The sequence below is a fragment of the Pezoporus occidentalis genome, unplaced genomic scaffold (assembly GCF_034315485.1).
Source record: "Pezoporus occidentalis ecotype Australia unplaced genomic scaffold, CSIRO_AGI_Poc_V1 ctg45, whole genome shotgun sequence".
Classification (NCBI taxonomy): domain Eukaryota; kingdom Metazoa; phylum Chordata; class Aves; order Psittaciformes; family Psittacidae; genus Pezoporus; species Pezoporus occidentalis.
Genome location: NW_026915780.1, coordinates 5,028,143 through 5,051,734, shown reverse-complemented (window position 1 = coordinate 5,051,734; position 23,592 = coordinate 5,028,143). Strand labels below are relative to the sequence as shown.

Here is a 23,592-nt window from a genome sequence, read left to right as displayed (position 1 = left end):
TAGCTCTTATTTGTTTAAAGCAAAACAACTAAAAAGGCAAGCCTCCCTCCACCAAACCCCAAAATAAAATCAAACCCAAGCCTACAACCCTCAACCTTAGTGTACCACATGGATATGGAGGAGTTCAGTTTTGACCTAGCAAGTGACTTCACATCTTTGCTGCTGCATTTACAACTTCATTTTGATTATTATTTAATGTGTGAGGATGAAAACTTGGCTGTTCTTAGACCTCATTAGCCATGAAGTTCTCTTTGTAGGAGAGGAGAAAAATGTGAGCAATGTTTCTAAAAGCCTTTTTGTTGAATTTGCCTAAGCAAAATAAGAGAAATCAACACTGGCAGTAGAGCTGCTGACAAAAATCTTTTCTTGACCATGAAAGGCAGTGTGGAAGAAGGAAGTGTAAACCAAGCATTAGCTCAACTTTGTGCAAGTTGGGGGGGAGAATGTTTGATTACTCTGTAGTGATCTTGTAGAAGCTAGTCTTGATGCCTATCAACTACTTACCACTTTTGTCTTTGAACTTAGGGTATTAGATATCCTAAGTATATGCTTCAGAGAAGTAGGAGAGACCTATCTAAAAACCCAGTGGTGATAGCAGGGGGGAAACAGCTACGCTTCACTTAATGTTCTTTAGAAACTTCTTTAAGGTACGAATTGAAACTGCTTAAAATGTCGTGGGTAGGCATAGAACAGGCTTAAAATTAGTAAGGAGGAACTTTGCTTGACTTCTCTGCTTTTTGTTCTGCAGTGTGATGTCCAGGGTCAGAAATGCCTTATGTGGATCGTCAGAATCGCATCTGTGGATTCTTGGATATTGAAGAAAATGAGAATAGTGGGAAGTTTCTGCGGCGGTACTTCATTCTGGACACACGAGAAGACAGTCTGGTGTGGTACATGGATAACCCACAGGTGAGGTGTTCTTGGCAGGAATTTCTTGGCTCTCTCCCCATTTCCATGTTTTCAGATGAACAAATTTACTTAAGAAAAATGGGGTTTAGTATTGTCCTATGGACCTGGAAGCAAGGGGGGAAAATGTAACATAAATGAAATAGTTGTAAATCGGTGTTTCTTGTATGTGCAATCTTTTAAAGAAAAAATATAGTTCATATCTCTATGTAAAACATTACCAATTGCACTTAATAGTGAAACATTAACAGAAATTTGTGCATCAGTGAATTGCCTCCTGTATGAAGACAGGCTGAGAAAATTGGGGCTGTTCAGCCTGGAGAAGAGAAGGCTGCGTGGAGACCTCATAGCAGCCTTCCAGTTTCTGGAAGTGGGGCTACAAGGATGCTGGGGAGGGACTCTTCATCAGGGACTGTAGCAATAGGACAAGGGGTGACGGGTTCAAACTTAAACAGGGGAAGTTCAGGTTAGATATAAAGAAGTTTTTTCCTGTGAGGATAGTGAGGCACTGGAATGGGTTGCCCAAGGAAGTTGTGAATGCTCCGTCCCTGGCAGTGTTCAGAGCCAGGTTTGACATTGCGTTGGGCAACATGGTCTAGTCTAAGGCTTCCCTGCCCATGGCAGGGGTTGGAACTGGTGATCTTAAGGGCCTTTCCAACTCAAACAATTCTATGATTCTATGAACATCAGTGAATTCTCAATATGTGGAATCTAAATATTGACAGGAGATTTAGGGATAAGACAGGAATCTGAATTTGATCACATGTTGAAATCGGTCATTAGTTTTGAATCATGATGTACTGTATATTAAGTGCCTTGACCATTACAGGTTCTCTCAGGCACTAGTTAGTGCTGTATGATACATACTTGTTTCACTACACATATCTTGTAATTCACCTGTAACCTTTTGTGGAACTGTGCAGTTTTCCTTACATGGGTCAGTTACGTGTTTCACATTACTTTACCTCAAGAAAACCAGTCATTGAAAAGCAATTTCTAATGTTGTTCCAGTTTCAGTACAGCATGAATGATAGATGAATGAGGAAAGCTTGTATCCATCATGATGAAGAGCATCCTTTATGTAAAAGCTAATTTTACAGTGTAAATGCATCAGTGTGTTTTCTAGCACAGAGGAGAACAGATAATAGCTTAAGGTTTGGGTACAGAGACAGTGAAAGCACAGGATCTGGGTCACTCTGCCAGTAGAATACTCGTGTACCATTCTGCCAGGAAGACCAGAGTTAAAACGCAGTAGAAATCTACTGTTCAAAGGAACCAAACAGCAAAAAAAGACGTTTAAACAGTGAGCAGCCCCATGAATGTGACTTGTGACTGAAGCATTCAGCAGTTCTCACTGAGGAGAAAGAAGAAAGAATTTCTGGAAAGAAGAGATCAAACACTGAGATCAAATGTTTGATCTCAGTGAATGAGACAAAGCAGTTCTTTTCTTCCATTCTCCTGTGTTCTAAGCAGGGCATGTGGGCAAAAACTTGAAATGCTGTAGAAATTGAAATTCTTCAGGGTTTTAACACTAATATTTGCATTGCACAGCTCATAGAGGTTTTAATTTAGGCTTTCTTATGTATTTTATAATGTTAGCATCCACATACAAATGAAAGGGTGCCTTGCAAGAGGCATGCTGAAGCTGCTTGATGTTCTTCCACTGTTCTAGTTTTGAAGAGCAGCGGGGTTTTTATAGAGCAACTATGTTGGAGACAACTCTAAATCCTTGAAGTGCTGAAACTCTTCATGTAAGATGAGTCTACAGTGTGTGCAGAACTTCACTGGGCTCCTTGTTGCTGATAGAAGTGCTCTATTTGTAGCTGTGAAAATAATGGTTTTAAGCCCACCAATAACCACACTACTGTCCTAATATAAAACTGGTATATGCTGGGGTGTAAATATGTTGGATAAAGTAAAAGTTTAATTTATTTGGAGAGAATGAAAGGAATTATTTTTTATAAATTTCAGTGGTACCAGTCTATGGTAAGCCTATAGTGAGAACCTACTTGTTACTGTTGAAATATGCATGTAGTATAAACCAGTATGCATCTGTCTTTCTGCCTGTAGGTAGCATTAAAGCTCCTCTTTGGGATGTACGTTGGGCGCTATGGAATAGGGAAGAGCACTTCAGCTGGGGAAAGGATCAGTGAGCAGATGCAGTATCATTCTTAGGGCTTCCAGGGAGGCCTGTAGTGGGAAGAATGATATTGCAGCATAAAGGACCATGACAGGAAAAGGGGCATGGCTTTAATCTCCCAGAGGGGAGACTGAGATGAGCTCTTAGGCAGCTCTTCTGTGTGAGGGTGCTGAGGCACTGGCACAGGGTGCCCAGAGAAGCTGTGGCTGCCCCATCCCTGGCAGTGTTCAAGGCCAGGTTGGACAGGGCTTGGAGCAAGCTGCTCTAGTGGAAGGTGTCCCTGCCCATGGCAGGACTTTGGACCTGGATGAGCTTTAAGGTCCCTTCCAACCCAAACCATTCTAGGATTCAATGAAAAAAGTAAATGGAAAACAACACTCTATTTAAAGGAATGAGGAAGACTTTTCCATCAGAATGAATGAAAATGTTAACCATGTTTTGTGTTGCTTAGTTCTTTAACTCTTGTATTTCTAAGCTACTAGCTGATTGTGAACACTAATGTGAAGACTAATGGTATGTTAAGCGAGGATGTGAAAACAACAGAGAGCTCCATTTTTGGATATATATACTGAGGCTTACCTGCAGCTTTGGGAAGTGGCGTGGTCTTTCCCTGCGATGACTTTAGCATTAAATGAAAAGATGTGATTTTTCAATCCATTTGGAAAATATGTGAGACAGCCTTTGAAGTATCTAACATAATAGATGAATGTCACTTCTTGTCCCTTCCGTCTGCCCTGGTCAAAATACATAAAACTCCACCATCTGTTAAGGAAAAAGTATCCTTTCCGGATTTCCTGGATGCAGACCTGCAAGAATCCTTCTTCCTCCAGTAAAATACATAAACCTCTGAAACAATTACTATTTGTATTGTTTCTAGCAGTCTTTCTGTTTTTAGTTGATTAACAGATGTGTGTACAATAAACAAGTAGTTTAGATCCTGTTCCAAGCATACATTGTGTATTGTCTATAAAAACACATAGGATTTTCTTTTTGTTTGGGCAATTACTTGCTTTTTATGCATAAACACTGACTGTGAGATGAGTATAAACTAGTTTCACTTTGTAACATGATTTGTTGCAGAATCTTCCCTCTGGATCTCCACCTGTGGGAGTCATTAAACTTACCTATATTTCAAAGGTAAGCTAATACATAAGACACTTGGTGCTAAATTATTAGTGAGAACTACTGAAGTCCTCAACTTTAGACAGCTTCAAATGCCTTTTACATAGCACATGGGAAAGCCTTTTGCTTGTCTGCTGCTCCTGAATTCTAGAGAAGTGTTACAGACTCTTCAATGGCACCAGGTTAAAATAAGAGCAGACTAATTACCCTGTTGTCTGTGTCTGTTTTGTGGTTCCAAATGGCAGCTCTTTGTGCTGCACGGTATTAATATTTCTGAACCATATGTTTCAGTTCTTTTATGAGTATTTGAATTCCAATTAGTCCTCGAGAAAAGACAGGCTCTTTATGAAGTGGAAGATTAAGTCTTTGGGTGTGATAATTTGCAAGTAATAATGTTCTTTAATAGAACAGCAAGGTTTCTGATTTTTACTTAGTTCATTACACTTTATGTACACTCGCATGCAAATATGTCTGAAAGAAAACTAAGAAAGTCTCCATTATTAAATTTGTAGTGGAAACTGTATTAACAAATAAGTGGAGAAAAATAATTGACCTCCTCTTGGTTTTCTGCTCATTTCTCATCTTTCCTTTGCTTTTCATGCTGTCGTACTGAATCTTCCCACATTCCATTTTATTTCTTATTCTTGTAAAAGATATTATTCATGCTGCTTATATCATAAGTACAGAAATGTCTGTGGAGACCTCTTTATGTCCTTCCTGGTTTCCTTCTTCTGGGCTTTCTTTGCCCCAGACCTCACTGTTGTCCCCTTCAGAAATCTGTACCCTTGTGTCTCACTTTTAATGGGAGCAGGGGTGGTCGCCTGTGCCTGTGTGCACCTTTGCCACAGCTCAAATGTGCCTCCTGGGTGGATGCTCTAACTTCCCATAGTTCTTGTAGTTATGTCGTATGTGTTTTTTCCTGTTCCTGGCCCAAAAAAGGGGTTTGATGTGAGAGGCTGCTTTGCCTTTTCCCTCACCCTTGATAGAAGTGCTCTATAATGTAAAAATATCAATGCCTCTCTCAAAACAAGACTCTTGCTTCTCTTCTACCCCAACACTGCAACATTTTAGAGACTCCTGAAGTGGCTGCTATTCTTTCCATGTTAATGAACCAAAATACCACTGGTGTCCTTGATAGTATGAAATGTCCTTGAATCTTCAGTTCAGCTGAGATGTAAAACTTCAAAATACAGGTGGTAAAAGTAGAAGTGCTATGTTTCCAGATTTCAACATTTGGTAATGAATCCTTCAACTTAAGGAACAGGAACATATGGTTTAAGCTGTCTCTTACCATAGGTTGCACATCTTGAACTGAATTTTATGCAGTATATTTTGTTATGCCTGTGTATCTTTATATCTTGCAAACTTGCTATGCTGCTCATCTTCAAAAGTAGCCACTTGAAAGAGAAAAATGTGATATCTGATGTACAATTTGTGTGCACAGTGGTATTTATAATCTGAATTTCCTTACTAGGTGAGCGATGCAACTAAGCTAAGGCCAAAGGCAGAGTTCTGTTTTGGTAAGTTCTTGCACACAGCATGTGCATCAAGTACTTTCTTCAAAACCAAATACAATGTTCTGTAATTCACTAGGTATAGCTGGTAGTGTATAGTTTTAAAATTACTTATATTCACTGTTTCTTCTTTAGCATGAGGGAGATGTTGGCTTCTTCATAAGGTGTTTTTGTGGCTTTTCATGTTGCAGTTCAATGAGGAGTAGGTGAGGGCTGGTTTTCAGATGCTTGACATTTTTGAGGCATTAATAAGCGAATAGAAAATGCTGGGTGCTTTCAGAAGCATGGCATGCCTGTCAGCTCTGAAGACAAGTAATTTAGCTATTTCAATCTGTATTACTCATAAAAGAGTTAATTCATCTAAAAATCCAGTCAGCCAGTGCTCTTAAGTTAAAATTTCAGCCTCTGTTGCTGCACTGAAGAAGAAGAATTTGCTTTTGGGGTACCTGCTAGGTTTCTTGATACTTGTTTAAACTTGAGTAAAGTTTTAGAGAATCCTAAAAACCCCTTATATGTAATTTGTACAAAATTTAATATAATTCCATGGGTTTTGACAAGCAATTGGCAGTCACAAAAGTTTATGTAGAGACTGGAATCGGCCTCTGCTCTGTTTCTGAATGCGGCTGCATTCATGGAAGACTTCTAGCTGAGATGTAGGTACTAAAAATGCCTGAAGGTTTAAGACAGTTACTTAAGGTGTCCTTTACCATGTGGAGTGTTGTACAGGCTGAGAGAAGGCAACTCCACCAGACTTAGGCAGTCTCTGCGTTGAAGCCCATGAAACACTAATCACGCCTGATTCTAGACTAGTGCCTAGTGTGTTAGTTCAGTGCCATCTACAGATGCCTCCGCACATGCATGCGGAGAGGTGTTTGTCTTCATCAGGTGTAAAGTTGCTCTTGTCAGTGGGCCAGCTCTAAAAAGCCTTAATGATGCAAGATGCTAGCTGGAAGGTTTGAATAAATCTGATTTATTAAAGTGGTTTCAATGCTTTTTAGGGGAAAAAAAATACATTTATTGTCATTTTATTTAAATATTGGGAATTGTTTCAGTTAATTCATTATATAGTTCTGTGTTTTAAGTTTATGTTTGCATCTAATAATGTTTGGTTCATCCACTTGGGGGAGAAAGGTGATAGAAGAGTAAAAAGCATGTTTCTGCTATGTGTTTGCTGTTAACGATGACCTGAAGAACTGTTATGTTATAGGTAGAGCAGACTGTAAAGTTCTGGGAAGGTTTTAGTCACTTTTCACCCTAAAACTAATTTCAACAGAATTCCTTAGAATTTGTGAGAAAACTAACCGTGATGTTTTTACTGGTACACAGAAATATGTTTATCCTTTTTGGATAAAGGTATGCTAGGTGTTGCCAGGTAGATAAATCAACTTACTAAGAGTACACTTTCTCTGGCAAGTTACTCGAGTAAAATAAACTTCTATGTTCTGGCTATTTTAAAGTTGTTTGGTCCTGAGCATCATATACTTAGTAATCAATACTGGTTTTTCCACACATTTAGAGAAAAAATAATAGTCGGTTATCATCGTAACATTGAGTTTGTTGCAAAGGAGAACAGATACTGGTCAGAGGATTAACAGGAGAAATGGTAGAAGTCCCCAAGTATAAAACTTCGTTGCTTACAGAAATTGAGAAAAGGGAAGTGGAGCTGTGGAAAGCTCTGATAAAATTCAAGGCTGTTTTTATGTAATAAAAAGACTTGAACAAATTCTGTATGATGCTTAGAAAATAGAAAAGAAAAATAGGGGTTCTTTCAGAAGAAAAGAAACCTGTCAAATGGATGGATGTATCTTAAAATGACTTTTTAGAAAGAAATACAACTGGATCTTTCATCTGAAATCAAATCTTTTATGAAGTTCTTAAATTTGCTCTTAAATCTCAGTGGTTGTTAACTTTTCACAATGGCTTTCAACAGTTATGAATGCAGGGATGAGAAAATACTTTCTTCAAGCCAATGATCAGCAGGACCTAGTTGAATGGGTGAATGTTCTGAACAAAGCTACCAAAATCACAGTAAGTGCTTTATCAGTGCTTTCAAATGGTTACTGTTTCAAGATGCTTAAATGTGCTTTGCCTCCATTTTTTTTGTGCTACAGTAGTTTTTATGTCTACAAACAAGTCTTGGCTTGGCTTTCCAAGGCTTGAAAGACTGTGCACAACTCCCCCAAACTTGAGTTTATTTTACTTTTTGCTTTGGAAATTGGACAAAAACGTGATTATTGTTTTCATTACAGCATATGGTTTTAATCATTTAAAGTTAACTACACATTTAATATTAATTGAAATATCCAGCAGACACTTGCAGGCAGGGATAAGATACACATGCATTTGCCTGCTGTCAAAAATGCTTCTTAAGGTATCACTAAAATACTGAGCAAACACATTATGCCACATTCCAGAGGCTCTTTCCTTATTTCAAGTAACATCCAGTCAAAGAAACATTAATGCATTCTTCTGATAAGCATTAAATTACTTTCCTGGTTTGCATCAGGACAGCTAGTTATCACATGATAGAAAACCCCACGTATTACCTGAGTCTTTGCAGGAGGCAGAAGAAATGGTTTTGTTTCTGTCCAGTTTTGGGAAGCGATGACAACTGTTTTGAGAGCATTCCCCTACAAAGAAGGGATTCTGGGCGTGGATGCACACATTCATGTTTGTTGTCATCAACTTTCTCATTTTTAGTTATCTAAGGATGTTTCCGTGAGTTGTTTGCATTGTTTTAATGCAGCCCTTTCTTTTGAGGTATAAAAATGTTACTGCTATTAATAAATAAAAAGAACAGAATCTCAGAGCCTTCTCACTTGGGTTTTTCATAAGGAGGACACACCACGACCAGGCTTGAGCTGTTGCCAGCTCAAGAAACAGGGTGAAATAAAGAATTAATGGCATCACATTAGAATTTAGTGGGCAACATAGTTGTCATATGTTTAACTTGCATTCGAAATGGCTGGTGAAGTCATTAGTATTTTTTGTCTTTGAAGGACCAAGATCATTCAGTGTTGAATTTTCACAAGAGCAGTAGTTGCTGTAGCTTGCAATCCTACAAGATTTCTTGCATTTTTCAGTATTCTGAGTGCTGATAATTTCCAAACAACTATGAGCCTCTGCAGTCTAGCACATTGTGTACCTGTTTGAGTGCTGTTTGAAAACGCATTCCTGTCGGAAGGTGGTTGTGGGGTTGGTCTGTAACATTTTAAGTAAGAGTTTGTGACAACTGAAGCACTTAACCCATAAAGCTGCAGCTACAACCACCTTCTCTTGAAAGGCTGAGGCCCATGATCTGTGTGCAGGAGTAGAAAATCTTCTCTTTCAGCACCAAACTTGGCTGTGAATGAGGCCCTCTTTTACCTGTGCTGGCAAAGCTGGGTGTTGTGCAAGTCTATGGGGAGCGTGGAAGTGAGAATGAGCCCAATGCCACAGCTGAGCAAGCTGCTGAGTGCCACCTTCACTTAGCCAGGGGGAAGCTGTCCCAGGCTGACATTGGTGCTCTCAGGACTATTTGTACTTCTTTGCAGGTTGTTTTTCTGTAAAATAAGCAGTCCTGGGCGTAGGAACTAGAATCACAGCAGACTATAAAGTAGCTTTGTTTTTGTTTAGATCAGTTCAGTTTCAAGTTTTGAATGTGCCACACTCCTGGATGGTAATTCACTGTGTAAAGACGATTTGCATGTCCCTTCTTTCTGAAGGAATCTGATGTCCTGTGTAAATATCCAGCAGGTTGCTGGCTAGGGTATTTTGGTGTGAGACTCTTGATCTCTTCTTGTTGAAGTCATTTTGTTTGTTGAAGTCAAATTTACTATATTAACATTAGGGGTGAAAGGAGATGATAAATAAAAATGTCTTAGGTGGCCAGTCAGTGCATTTCTGGATTGCAGATATTTACTTCTTGCATAAACTCAGAAATTTCAGTAAACATTTTAGATCAAAACACTTATTGGGAAATTAAATTCCTGTGGTGTTTTGATTGCTTTAGTTCCATGTTTGAGAGAATTAAAGCTAGTTAGGCTCATTTTGGACAGAATTTAGCAATATATGCAGGACTCATGGAGGTACACACAGTCTTCATGCCAAGTCTTGGAAGTACCATGTGTATATGTCACACATATGCATGTACATATGCCAAGTGCATATGTCACACTGGTGAGGCATCCTATTTGACACAAGTCTCAATGCTGTAACTCCGTATTTATGGCCTTACCATGCTGGCTCTGCCGGCACTGGGGCATCCCCACTCTAAAGCAACTGCTACTAAAACTGAAAGGAAGTGAAAAATAAAGAACTAGCTCTTCTGCGTATTAGCAGTGCTTCTTGAAGATCAGCTATAGCACTTATGGCAAAGCTGGGAATAGATTTTTAGTTGTCAAGGCATCTGGTGAAATGTCCTTATTGCCACCAGATCTTCCAAGAACTAAAGCCATTGCAACAAGCGTTCATGTAAGCTGTTCCTAGTCTTTTACAATTAGAGGACATTTGTTAGATCCTCCTTAAATGAAACATTCTTGAGTAATGATTAGAGCTTTTTTAAGTCTTCATAAAACTTATGTTAATTGTCTTTTCTACTTTCAGGTACCAAAGCAGTCTGATCCTCTGTGTCAGATGGATAATGCAAATCGTCAAGCTGAAAGCCCAGGTGGAAAGAAGCAAGTCTCATACAGGACAGAAATTGTTGGTGGTGTTCCTATCATTACACCTACCCAGGTAATACCCTTAAAGCAAGTGGGCTGTTATTTGATAGGGGAAGCTTTGTTGTTTGACAAGCAAATAGGTTATGTATCACGATATAGCTTGCTCTGAGCACTTAAATTTTGATGTGCATCTCTTACTGATACTCACTGGGGGGGGGGGTGTTGAGGATTTTATTCCCTTTACAGAAGGTTTTATTCCCTTTATACAAGAATTATACAAATAATTGCTTGAGTATTGGGGTGGTTTTTGCTCAGATATTGGTTAGTATGCTGAAAATATCTTGTGTATGTAAAATGAGCTGTTGGTGGTAACAATACCAAAGTTCTGTCTTCGTTTAACTGCCAGGAAAAGTGGGCAAAAAAGGAGGTGATTATGTCAATGGATTATGTCAGCTGCTTATATGTACACAATATTATTAGATTTAATAAGAATGCCAGCAAATTAAACTGTTGCAGAAGGGCCTTATGAGATGGCCTGCATGGGCAAATAAGATAGGAAGTGAGATTCAGTGAAAATAAATATGATGTAATGGATTTTGGGAAAAACAATCCTAGTTGTTATAGAAAATACTGGATTGTGAAATAACCGTTTCCACTTGAGAGGTAAGATCTACAGTCACACTCTGAAAACATCATCTTAATGTTCAGTAACAGTGGAGGAAAAGCCCCACAAATACTAGGAGTTGCTAGAAAAAGAATAAGGAGCAAAACAGCAAATGTTTTTATTGCTGTATAAATCCCATCCTTGACCAGTTTTGTTTTCACCTTAAAAACAAGAACTGGAAAGGTTCAGAGTAAAATTTGAAGGATAACTGGTCCATGTGTAACTGTTCCAGTATAAGAGCTACGGGCTTTTAAACTAAAGCTAATGGTGTAACCAGGTGAAACAAAGGAAAGACATTCTTCTTTCAATGAGTAATAAAACATAAGGTACTCCTTGCCAAAAATGGGACACGAGTATGAGAGTGGACAAGCTTGTGGAAGAAGAATGTATGCAGTGTTAAAGATACAGACCTAGATCTGTTTCTGGAAGTTCCCTGAGCTGAAAAGTTAGGTTGGATCAATATCATGTAAATTACACGTATACACCTGAACTGATTTTAAGTTGGTGAATTCTGATGTGTCTTATGGTCCTAGAAATAGCTTTTTCTCTGATGTAGCCACCTCTAGTGTTTTGCCCTTAGTCATGTTGTGTGTTTGCACTAAGTACACGGATGTATCTTGGGTTTAGGTCTGTAATGTTCTTCATTGAGTGTCTGTCAATATTGTTTGAGGATACCCAGCACTATCTTGGTTTAGTTTCTAAATGGAGCTTGCCAAGTCTTTGGCAAGAGCTTTTGGAGAGTCTCATTACTTGTCTTTAGGTATCAGTTGAGGTATTTTGGCCTTTCAGACAAATTAGAAATGGGATTTGTGAGCATGGGCTGATGCAATTCTTCCCTATTACAACTAGTACAGTTATTCTTTGACCTTTAGAAAAAAAACCTGAGTGTTCTGAACTTTCCTGCTTTTTTCTAGAAAGAAGAAACCAGTGAGTGCAGTGAAGGGGGTGATAGTAATTACTTGAAACGGTCGCAAAGTCACCTTCCTTATTTTTCTGCTAAGCATCCCCCAGATAATGCTATTATCAAAGCTGGTTACTGTGTAAAACAAGGAGCAGTGGTAAGTATTTGAGATCAGTGTGTTTCATTAATTGAGAACAAAAGTCCTAAGGTGGTAGTTTTACCTACCGAATAGATGATTTAAACAAAAAAGACATAATTGCTGGTAACTTCAGCACAACCAACACTATTAAGAGAGAACTCATCCTCCAGTAGCATGTAATTCACTACTGTGTTACTTCTTTTCATAACATTCTTCAGTGTTATGTTGTTGGAGATGTTTGGAGAGGAAAAGTGTGTGCACAGAGGCTTTTTCATATCATGGTTAGTGCACGCAGCTAGGAATTACTCTGTCCTGCAGTTATATAGAGATCCATATTAGAATATCTAAATTAAGGCAGAAGTGCAATGCCTGCATGCTTTTTAAATCACTAAAATGCTTCAAAAAAAGCTAATGTTGCAGCTCAGAGGAAGAATTATACAACCTGCCAGACTGACTAACACAAGTGGAACTATTCACGTGATGCCTTGCTAATAGAAGGAACAGATAGTTCAGATTAAGCAAGATGCTTCGTGACTTTTCAGGCTAATTTTATCTTGGATTATGAAGCTTCTTCTATAACATTCCTTATTTTTAAATTTAAAAAAATAAACTAAAAACCTTTAATGTCTTTTAACATTCCCAGTGGGTATTTGTGCCACTGAGTTGCTACAGTTTCAAAGGAGATTGCTGAACAATTCTTACCACAGAAATAGCTTCCAGAATCTTTAATTTTAGCAGTCTAAATAGGGCAGAATCTTGCAGAATTATTTCGGGGACACTATATTAGTAAGCATCACACCTGCAAATAAACTGGACAGGGCTTGGAGCAAGCTGCTCTAGTAGAAGGTGTCCCTGCCTGTGGCAGGGGATTGGAACTGGATGAGCTTTCAGGTCCTTTCCAACCCAAACCAGTCTGTGATATGTTAAAAATAAACATTATAGATTAATACTTAAATATATAGGAATTATGCGCTACCATATATTAGAAATATAAACTAGAAGTTGAAATATAAATTGATGCATAATATATAAAATACAACTATATTTACCTGTCATAAAATACATACATGTTTATTCTTTCCTTTAACAGATGAAGAACTGGAAGAGAAGATACTTTCAGTTAGACGAAAACACAATAGGGTATTTTAAGTCTGAACTGGTAAGTTTTTCAATGGGTGTTATTTTCCAGTGAATATCAAGCAAGAATATCAAAAGAAATACATTTGTATTTGAAAAATGTGCTGTGCTGCTCCTGCAGCTCTGGACTCGAATAAGTTTCTGTGATTGGGAAGAGGAAAATAATTAATAGGGTGGCTGTTAACTTGGACTTCAGTCTTCTGTTTGGGGAATCTTTTTGAAGGGCACTAATGAACAGGAATCGGCTGTATTCTACAATCACCCTGATTTTTGTATTAGTATTTTATGTCACTTTGTACTCGCTGTGTTCCTGAAATAGCTGATCATTATGCAGAGAGACAAAACTATCATCTTGCAGTTATGAATTTCAAGTTAGAATGATGGGGTAGTTTATCATACAAATGATGGGATCTTTTCCCTTCACTCATGTCACCATGGCAGCTAAAACAGCCAAAAAACTCTGCTGTTCAGCAGCAACACTTAGAGAGTTTGCTTTGGTTTCATGATCTTTCTTCCCCACTCATCACTCTTCAACCTTTTGACCAGTTTTGATCAAATCTTAAGTGCCTTCAGGCTTCATTTAAACATTAAGTGGCTGATGCTGGAAGCAGTCTGTTTTCCCTGAAATGGAATCCCACACTTACTAAACATGGGAAAATCTGCAGCTAAGGAATGAATTCCTGAGTTGTAGAGTATTGTGAATTATGGAAGTTTGAGTTTAGAGGCCAACTGCAAGATGCAGAATGTCAAGAACCCAAATTTTAGGCTGTTTCTGAAGAGAACTTTTGCTTTAATTTGACAAGAGAGTAAACAGTAGCAGAAGTTTGTTTGGTCTTGCATCATTATCTTTGTGTCAGCATAACTGACTCATGTGCCTATAATAAACCTTCTATTTTTATTTACAAAAATATATATCTGAGCACAGATTGCTCACAAGCAAACAGAACCTTCAGTGAAGAATTGTACTGTGTGAGAATATACTAGAAAGATGGTAGCAATACACACACTTAGTGTTTCATAGAATCACAGATTGATTAGGGTTGAAAGGGACCTTAAAGCTCATCCGGTTCCAACCCCTGCCACGGGCAGGGACACCTTCCACTAGAGCAGCTTGCTCCAAGCCCCTGTGTCCAAGCTGGCCTTGAACACTGCCAGGGATGGGGCAGCCACAGCTTTTCTGGGCACCCTGTGCCAGTGCCTCACCACCTTCACAGGGAAGAACCCAACCTGTCTAATGATTCTATTAAGACAGGAAAAACAGGTGCTCCCTGCATCAGGTGTCTGTATTCCAGGGATGATCCTGCAGTTCACAATTGATTTATTATTTTAAAGACTCTGTTGTAATGGATGAGTGAACCTAGGAAGGAGCAGGGAGGGGAGAGAGGGAAAGAGGGGCAAAATAACTGAAAATACTGAGTTTTAAGCTCCGTACATTTGATCTGCTGTAGAGACAAGTGATCTAATGAAAACTGGTGTTTGAGGATGGTTATTTTTAGGTGACATTCACTGTTTGCTATTAACAACATAAGTCTCTTAAACATATGTAATAGATACTGTAAAGAAAGTCGTCTCTTAAACATATGTAATAGATTTTGTAGAGAAAGTCATTCAGAGCTGACAGCTTTTGTTTTGTCCGTAAGCTGAAGCCAACTGAAGTTGTTCATTGTAACATTGCTTAAAGAAAACCCAGTAGGAGGTAAAATAAGTTGGGTTTGTTTGTGTTTGACTGCGACAACCACAGGAAAATACAATAGTATGTGTGACATCATGTTGTCATGGCAAAAGTGAAAGTATTTCTGTTAGAGTGTTCTCACTTCTTTCCCTCTTTGACAGAATTGTAGCACTTATTTTTGCTGCAGTAACAGAATTTTCATATGCTTTAAGAATTCTTGCTCTGTTACAGGGTTTGGTATCACTGATTTCTGTGTATTATTTCTAATTATGTTGAGTATAGTATACAGTTAATCTTATTTAAAGCCATGTATGTACAATTAACAAAGTATCTTGTATTGTAGCATTTCATAGCAAATATATTTAATGACTGTTGTACTGAAATGAGCTGCTTGAGGCCAGATTCAGTTTTACGATCTGCTTAGGGGTGATTGTCTCCCTTACAGTAAGGTGAACGAATGATTTGGGTTTTTTTTACTTCTTAATTTGGCTTCCTCTTCATTGCAAGTGCCATTGTTAGTTTCATACTAACAAAAGCAACTTCAATTTAGGTCGACACCACCTTTTGCATAAAATACTGCCTTGTAAGTCTCATTTATCTAACTCTGCTGCTGTCAGCTGTCCTGACCTCTGGTTTTCTGACTGTCTTGTAGTTGTTAGATTTACTCTACTAAAATATCTTTGCCTTATTTTCAGGAAAAGGAACCTCTCAGGGTTATACCACTTAAGGAGGTCCATAAAGTTCAGGAATGCAAACAAAGGTGAGGAGAGAAGCACTGATGCCATTATATGGGATGTAGTATGCTGCTTTGTCATGGCCAGACTGCTAGTTGGAAGCAACAGAGAACTTTGATTCCTTCAGCTGTTGTATGCATGTGTGATACTTTATTTCTAGGACAGCAGGCAGTTTTGTGCATCGGACTGGTTTTGATGGTTCTCTATTAATGTATGTTTCAAATTGTAACATTCAATCGAGTGTAGATGCATTGGACAAGGGTGAAACAAAGGAATTTCATACAGTCAGGAGTTGGAGATGCATAGGTGCTGTCTGATTTGGGGCAGCAATTTTAGGAGTCTCTGTTCTGCTTATGTCATCTCTAAACCTTTAGAGGCCATTAACTCATCTAAATTTAGATGAGAACACTCTTTCTCCTGCTGTTTCCCTCCCACCAAATGGTAATATACAAAGGAATTAGTTGCCTTTGTAGTAGTTATGATGGATAGGGGCTTTGTTTTTTTTTTACCAGGCTACTGTTTAGGACTGATACTTTGTGAAAACATAAAATATATGTGGAACTTACAGAAATTTGAGCAATAACTATTTTTCAACATAACATGTTATGGTTTTAGAATGTTCCAAGAGAAAATGGATATAGTGTCACACATGCCACTGTAAATTAGAGAGTCTTAGGAATAAAGTGAGTAAGGGATGCTGGTTTGCTTTTTTCTTCTTAGTATTTACCAAAGAAATAACAGTAGAGGGATAAGGAAATGCAAAGATCTTCAGACAACAAGCGCTCTCTGCACATCCTAGAGTCTCTGTGAAATAAAGTGGGAAAGTTGAACTTGCTGTTGAACTATTTTTGTGCTTTGTTTGCAGTGATATAATGATGAGAGACAATCTCTTTGAAATTGTAACAACTTCTCGAACCTTTTATGTACAGGTAATGTCTGGGTTTTATACTTTGGGCAAAACAAAGACTACCGTAGTCAAAGCAGAGAGATGCTGCTGTTTTGCTTTTAAAAGTGTGCTTGGGTATGCTGTGATTTTCAGAAGGAATGCGATTTCTGTTACGTTTCAGAAAGATGCATATAAGAAATCTTCCACATAACAGCAAGTGTTGTGTTGTTAGCGTATGAAAATACTGAACAATAAATCCTAATGTGATTTTATTGGCATTTGTATCTTCAGACTCTGTAGGATCAACTCAGTGTAGTAAATCTTTTATTTTGAAGTACTGAATTTTTAGGTCTACTAATAGGTTTCTTAGATTCAAATTAGTTTCCACTTTAAAATACCTATTAAAGCACAGCGACCTTTAGATATCCATCCCTATTTAGTAATATGGATCCATGTGTACTTTATCCATTGCATCCTTTCCATGTCATCTAAAAATCACAAAGACTTGCTTTTCCTAGCTACGTGGGAATGTGATGCTCATAGTACTGGAGCTTCCCTTGTAGGATCAGAAAGGTCTGTATAGCCTAATACAGGCAGTGGTGCCAGATGCTGAGTTACGAGCTGAATATAACTGACATGTTGCAGATGTTTAATGCTGGGTGGATGTGATAGTTTAATGAAGCAGAAACCTAATTAGGAGATAGCTTTAGGTTTTGATCTGCCTTTATCCCAGATATGTGCACCCTTGGTATTCAGTGTTCATCTATGTTGGATTGTTATTCTGAGTAAATGCACAGCTGACCCCCAAAAGAGACTGGTTTTTATTTGACTGCAGCTCTTCAGTAAATACCTCACAGAAGTAAAGTGCAGCAGTGACTGAGGAGTACAGGTTATGCTGTTGGCCAAAAACTGCTTAAGAGGAGTCAAATCTGTAACAATTTGTGTGGGTGCTTTAACTTTTTTGTTTGCTGGAAGTAAAGATTTGAGTCGAGTACGCAGATAGTATAAAAATACTTCTTGCTTAATATTGTATATAACTATATGCATATAGTAAATTCAGGGTAAGATTTTAAGAAATCATGGTTAAAGCCACAGGGACTTCCATTTCTTAAATCACGGACTACTGAAGTAGGGTAGGGCTGTCATTTTAATGCAGATGGTCAGGACACTGGGACATTTGCAAGCTGATCACATTAAATACAATGCATGTTGTTTGATCCAGGCGGACAGTCCAGAAGACATGCACAGTTGGATAAAAGCAATTTCTGGGGCCATTGTAGCACAGCGGGGACCTGGAAGATCAGCGGCTTCCGTATGTTACTCTGAACCTCAGAGAAAATGTGATTAACTGATGTTCCCTTGTGCACATGAAGTTCTAATTGGTTTTTTGTTCCCTCTCACCTGTTCTCTGTCCTGTCCTGTAGTAACGTGGCATCTTTGCATGAACTTTCATACAGACTGGCATAGAATATGTTGTGTTTTTTAATTGGGCACTTATCTAAGTCTTACCTATATATATAACTATGTGCATTGTATTGTCTTGAACGTGTAGATAATGCAACTGCTAACCTAGAAGAAGTCTTCTGAGTTCAGTAGGATTTTTGTCACTACTACTAGTTTGGAAGTAAAACTGAAACGTTCTAATTCCTGCGAGGTGTTTCTGCTGATTGTTGAGTTTTGCAATCAACTGGCAAAATCCTAATTTGTTTTTAACAACTCTCACTACTAAATTGTTGTTTTCTGTTGTTGATAGTCTATTGTATATGCAGATACAGAGTCAAATTTAAAGTGACTCCTCTAGAGATCTCTGCTCGCATGAATTAGTTTCTTCTACGGTTTGAAACGTAGCGTGAACACCACCGAGCTTTACTGAACTGAGAAACTGTGACAAAGCTTAATATTTGTGAAGCCATGTGGATGCCAGCACTTCATGCATTTAAACTGCATGAGATGTTCAGTACAAAGTACATGAGCTTGTGATAAGCAGCAAAGGTTTCTGTGGTGTCACAGTGTCTCCAAGTATATGCAGATTTAACACATCGAGTACTTTACAGTTCAGATGTTGCAAGCTGTGGTTTTCACTTTCTGGCTATGGGATGTTTTGTAGTAAACTGAATATATCATTACCCCCATCATCTGAAATCTGAGAATGTAAATCTGGCTTTTGATTACACATTTGCATTGATTCAGTGTTTCATTTAACTCTAAGCTCTCAATTAGTTTTTGCAGCCAGGAGCTGCTTCACGCTTTGAAATACAACTCCCCATCATTAAGTTCTGTTTCTTTTGGGGGGAATGAAGATATGCAGATAACTGTTCTTTGTGTATGCTTATTTTTTTTGTGGGGCTAACTGAGCAATCTAGCTATTACTGTCTGCATCACTTCTTTCTTTTTCCCTCTCTTCTCTTCTTTCCCCAAGTATAGGTTACTCTAATCTTAGCTTTGCACTGTGTTCCAGATGCGGCAGGCCAGAAGGCTGTCGAATCCTTGTATACAGAGGTATACATCAAGAACTGGTGAATGCAGCACGTATGTGGGCTCTCATGTAAACTTGCCTTCTTAACAGAGGGCTAGAGACTAATTTGCACTATAAAAAAACTAAAAGTATGGCTACCTGTTGTCATTCCCATTACTTAAAGCTAACTAATAAATTATATCATTCACTTACAGGTTCTCACTGTTTTTTCTTGCTTTTAAAATAATTGGGAATTAAAACTGGCAAAACCATGTCATGATACTTCAAACCATGCTGTCTATTTAAACATAAGTTATGTGATGTCATTGTAACAGGAAAGTATTAAATCTAATTTGCATGAGAGTTCATATTTCCATTTTACTTTCCATTTGTTTTATGAAACTGCGCAAAAGCAAAATGAGATTTAAGCTACCCACAAACTAATGCAGATGCGTGCACAGAAAAACATGCACGTTGTAACTCTAGCAATTGGAAGGATAATATTGTAGCCTGATTTGCATGGCTTCTAAGTCTCTGCATGAAATGATGCATTCCAGCGTAGAAGCATTGCAATGTGTAATTGGTACACTGTTCAAAGCAGTCCGTTTTAGGAGTAATCCAGCAGCATAGTCTCTTAACTGTGAAATTACAGTCAGTGTGGGTAGTAAAATCTGAGTATCCAAATCAGCTCAATTTATAGACATCTTGTTCTCACATGCCTTACTTTTATGCTATTTGTTGAACTCAAGTTATTGAAAATAAGAATAGTAGGTAAATCACTGAATGATGTTTTTCGTGAATTGGAGTATCAAGTCAGGTGTGAAATAAGGCAGTGTAAATCATGTGAAAGACTTCAATGAAACTCAGCACAAAACTGAAGTCCAAAACAAGTTGCACAGCTCCTTCACCCAGTGGTGAACTGTTGTTCACTATAGTGAACCCAATAGTGAACTATTAGTTAATGGATTCTGCCAAGGACTACTGTATTTCTTTTTATGAAATATGACTAAATTCATGACCTTATGTCATAGCATTCTAAAACTTGGGAAACTGCTGTGAAAGAATAAGTATTTCATTTAGGATGTGTTATTTGCATCTTGGATATACATCTATGATGGGTTTTTTTGCTAATATATGTGCTTGGAAAGTGACTTCCATCCACACATGGGGCTGCAACCCTAAGGCTGGTGATGGCAGAAGTGGCAGCAGCTGCAGCCCCTGTGGCATGCAGAGTGAAGTATTCACTGCATCATCACACATAGCACTTATTCACATCACTTAAAACTGTATCCAGCACTGCTTTAGATATCCCTAGGTATCTGGGACATCCTGACAGAACTGATAGATGTGATGCAGAACCTAAGGAATGTTTTGTTCTGGAGCTGTAGATCAGGCAAGGTATCCTAAGATATGTAAAATGGCACTCTGTGCCTATGCTGTAGGCATCGAAATGTTTCCTAGGTAGTCTGGGAATTTGTTTCTATCAGTAAGTAAATGGTGGATGATTTTTTTCCACAGTATCAATCTAACAGTTATGTAAAGGCCAACAGAATGGCAGTTAATACTATTAAACACAAGAAAATAACTCGGCAATCAGAAGGAATAGCTTCAAAATCAGTTTCTTGCTCCATTAACTTTGGAAATTGTTACACAGTCTTGATAGCACAAAGTAGTTACTATTTTTGTTTGGTCCCTTGGGAGACTGGAACCCCATAAGGAGGGATCAGTAAAATGTGCATCACTTCAGGATTTAGCATGGGAGCACCTGATGTATATAGGTATGTTTGAATACATTTTTCTCTTGGAAAGGTGCCACTTTCAAATGTGTATCTTCAGAAGGTTACTTAACATAGTAAAATGAGAAGCCTCAATTTGCTGGACTCTGTTATACAGTCTAAAGAGCTGCTGAACTTGATTTAAGAAATGTAATGTCTTCAAATGAAGAACCTGACATTGTGTCACGTACTGCTGTAAGCTCACATTTAATAACACACCGCCTTGAGAAAGCACCTGCCTCCCGCTGCTGTGGCTGATGCTTCGCTTTGTGTATTTTCTGTCTTGGTTTTATTGTTTTCTCTGAGAGCAAACTCTGAAACTGCATCTTTCCAGTGTGCTCTCGATGGCTTCATCTGACACCTGCTCTTCTTTTTCCAGGAGCATCCCGAGTCTTCTTCCGAACCCAACCATGCTCTCCGTTCTGCCATCCCAGCCCCAGCCTCCTCACATTCCACAGCCGCTCACGGCAGCCCTCTGGTCCCAAACCCTCACACCAAATACCCTGCCTTGGAGAAGCGAGGATTTCACGAGTCTTTTACCAAGGCCAGGCCAGGGAGCTACAAGATCCAGGTTGTCACTCCAAGAGAATCAGCTTCCAAAGTGACTGAACGGGGCTTCTCGGAACCCCAAAGTAAAAATGGCACTCAGGAACAGGATCCTGGCCTTGTGGATCTGGATGATGCAAGCCTTCCAGTTAGTGATGTGTAATGATGGAAGTGTTTGGAGAATGATCCATTTGTTTGGTCCTCTTAATTTCCTTGCTCGGACTTTGAACCAAAGAAAATTATAGGAAATGAGAACAAAAAAACCGGAACACTGATTTTTATATATATGGATGTGTGTGTGTTTGTGTGCACACATGTGTATATATAAGGTGTTAGTATATTGCCTTTCAGCTGAGGGTCAGAAATGGACCTTAGGTGTTTTCTCAAAGCCTGATAGTAAATCACTTACTAGGGAGGGGACACTGCACAGTTTAGGAGGAAAACTAAAGCAAAAGACAAAACCAAAATGTACTTGTGCGAGTAAGCAAGGTACCAGCAACTCTTCATTCCTAATCTGGCACACTTAACAAATTCACAACTAATGCTACATTGTGGAGAACTTATTGCCAACAAATGCGATTATTTAATATCATTTTGAACTGCAGTGAGGCTTTAGGCATAGATGAGGATTGTTTCTCTCCGTGACTTTCAGATAGGAAATGCACAGAAAGTTTCTTCTGTTCTTTAGGATCAACAGTGTCAACGGATTTGTTATCAGACCCAGAATTCTGAATTGTGGAATTCTCATTATGGTGCTGTGAAATGTCCACTAAAATAATATTTTGAATAGTCAGCCTATTTTTGATGCACTCCTGAAGGTGGGTTATAGCCTTTTGCACATTGGGTTTTCAATGGACTGCATGTCACGGTGGGTGTTCTGGAGGTGGGGAGAAGAGAAATTGGACTTTGGAATTCGGACACTTTTTAGGTCTTTTGAACTAAGTAGGGTTTCTATTGTGTTACATTAGGCTTTGCAGCAATTAATTTCTCTTAAATGTCTAAATGTGTCGTTTGATAACTGTTTTGAGAATGGTTTTCTTACCAGTGCTTTGTGAGCAGTTCTCGTCTCTGTATTGATCAGTGGAAGACCTCCTGAGTTAGTTTTGTCATTGTTGGTACCGAGCTGTTCATAGTCATGCAATTGTGGCCTATAACTTTCGGTGCACTAAGAATCTTAAGTGCCTGTGTTTTTTCTCACGTTGTTGAAACACTTTGGGATTAGTTATGTACACCAACCATTCCTAATGGTTTTGAACACTGGCTGGGAGTTGGTCTGAGTAGCATAGTCTGAAACAGCTATTTAAAACAGGAAACTTCCACTAGGGATACCAGTGTTCTGGTATTGCACCTGCTAGCTGTGCAATATATGGTTTGTTTAAAAGGAGAGTATTTGTTCTCTGTGTACACTGTGTTACGGGGCTTCAGTGATGCAAATGGGAAGAACCTTTACATTTCAAGTATTGGATTAGATGGGGTGTGTCCTGTTCATCATTTTTGACAAAGAAATGTTTGCTTTAATCCCAACCCCACAAATATCTCATGCTGCTGCTTAGTGTGATTCAGATTGTCCAGCTTGGTGATACTTTGGGTTTTTTGGTCTCCTGGAACCTAAGATGCATATCATACAAGTCCATCTTCTCTCCAGCTTCCAAACTGACTTCCTGCTTGAGAGATATGGATGGCTTTGCCATGATAATTTGTTGATCCAAGGATAGACTAATTGGTGTCATAGAAGAATGAAATATATCTAACTTCAAAACCTTAAATTCTATCAGCACCTTCATCTTTTTGTTTATCCATAAGCTAACTAACCACTGTCTTAAGGCAGTGGTCTTTGTAAATGACTGGTTTTGTTTGACTCTTTAGATATATGTGAAAACTAGCACAGAATTGGAAGTTCCTGTAAATGTCTGTACTAGTATTGTAGGTTTTAACTTCTATACAGATAATAGCTCTTTAAAAGCTTATTTTTTCACAAGTACATTCTGTGTGGAAGACACTTTGCATTGAAATATTTTTTACTGTAGTCTAACATCTGAAATCACCCGCTCTGGTACAGCTTTCACACTGCATGTTCATTCTATTATATTTTGGTATTGGCAATTTTCCACATTGGGTGGAGGTAAAGCAGCTCCATTATGGGACTTACAAAAAGAGGGGGGCAAAAAAAAAAAGAAGAGGAAAAAAGAACTACTGTTGTAGTTCAGTAGCATAGGGAAATATTTGTGGTTGGTAATTGTCAGGGTCTCCTATTTATCAGTACTTTTATAAATCTATGAAAATTGTTAAATTATTTTAGAAACAGTGCTGTAAATATGTCACATTGAAATTGTCAATAAATCAGTTTGGGTAACTTAA

General features: G+C 38.4%; 1 protein-coding gene across 11 annotated transcripts in view; it reads left to right on the top strand.

The window, feature by feature from the left end:
- PLEKHA1 (pleckstrin homology domain containing A1) overlaps positions 1-23,592 on the top strand; it is a 39,565-nt gene extending 15,973 nt beyond the window's left edge. For 2 of the 11 annotated variants that reach the window (XM_062635252.1, XM_062635253.1), the window contains exons 2-13: positions 749-909; positions 4,127-4,183; positions 5,643-5,688; positions 7,613-7,710; positions 10,267-10,398; positions 11,904-12,047; positions 13,120-13,188; positions 15,534-15,598; positions 16,438-16,501; positions 17,681-17,770; positions 18,883-18,957; positions 21,068-23,592. In XM_062635252.1, coding sequence (XP_062491236.1) covers positions 769-909; positions 4,127-4,183; positions 5,643-5,688; positions 7,613-7,710; positions 10,267-10,398; positions 11,904-12,047; positions 13,120-13,188; positions 15,534-15,598; positions 16,438-16,501; positions 17,681-17,770; positions 18,883-18,957; positions 21,068-21,397 — 1,311 coding nt within the window. In that variant the 5' untranslated portion in view covers positions 749-768 and the 3' untranslated portion in view covers positions 21,398-23,592. Of the gene's footprint in view, positions 1-748; positions 910-4,126; positions 4,184-5,642; positions 5,689-7,612; positions 7,711-10,266; positions 10,399-11,903; positions 12,048-13,119; positions 13,189-15,533; positions 15,599-16,437; positions 16,502-17,680; positions 17,799-18,882; positions 18,988-21,067 lie in introns of those variants that run through there. The other 9 variants (XM_062635260.1, XM_062635259.1, XM_062635254.1 and 6 more) reach the window with 9 other exon arrangements.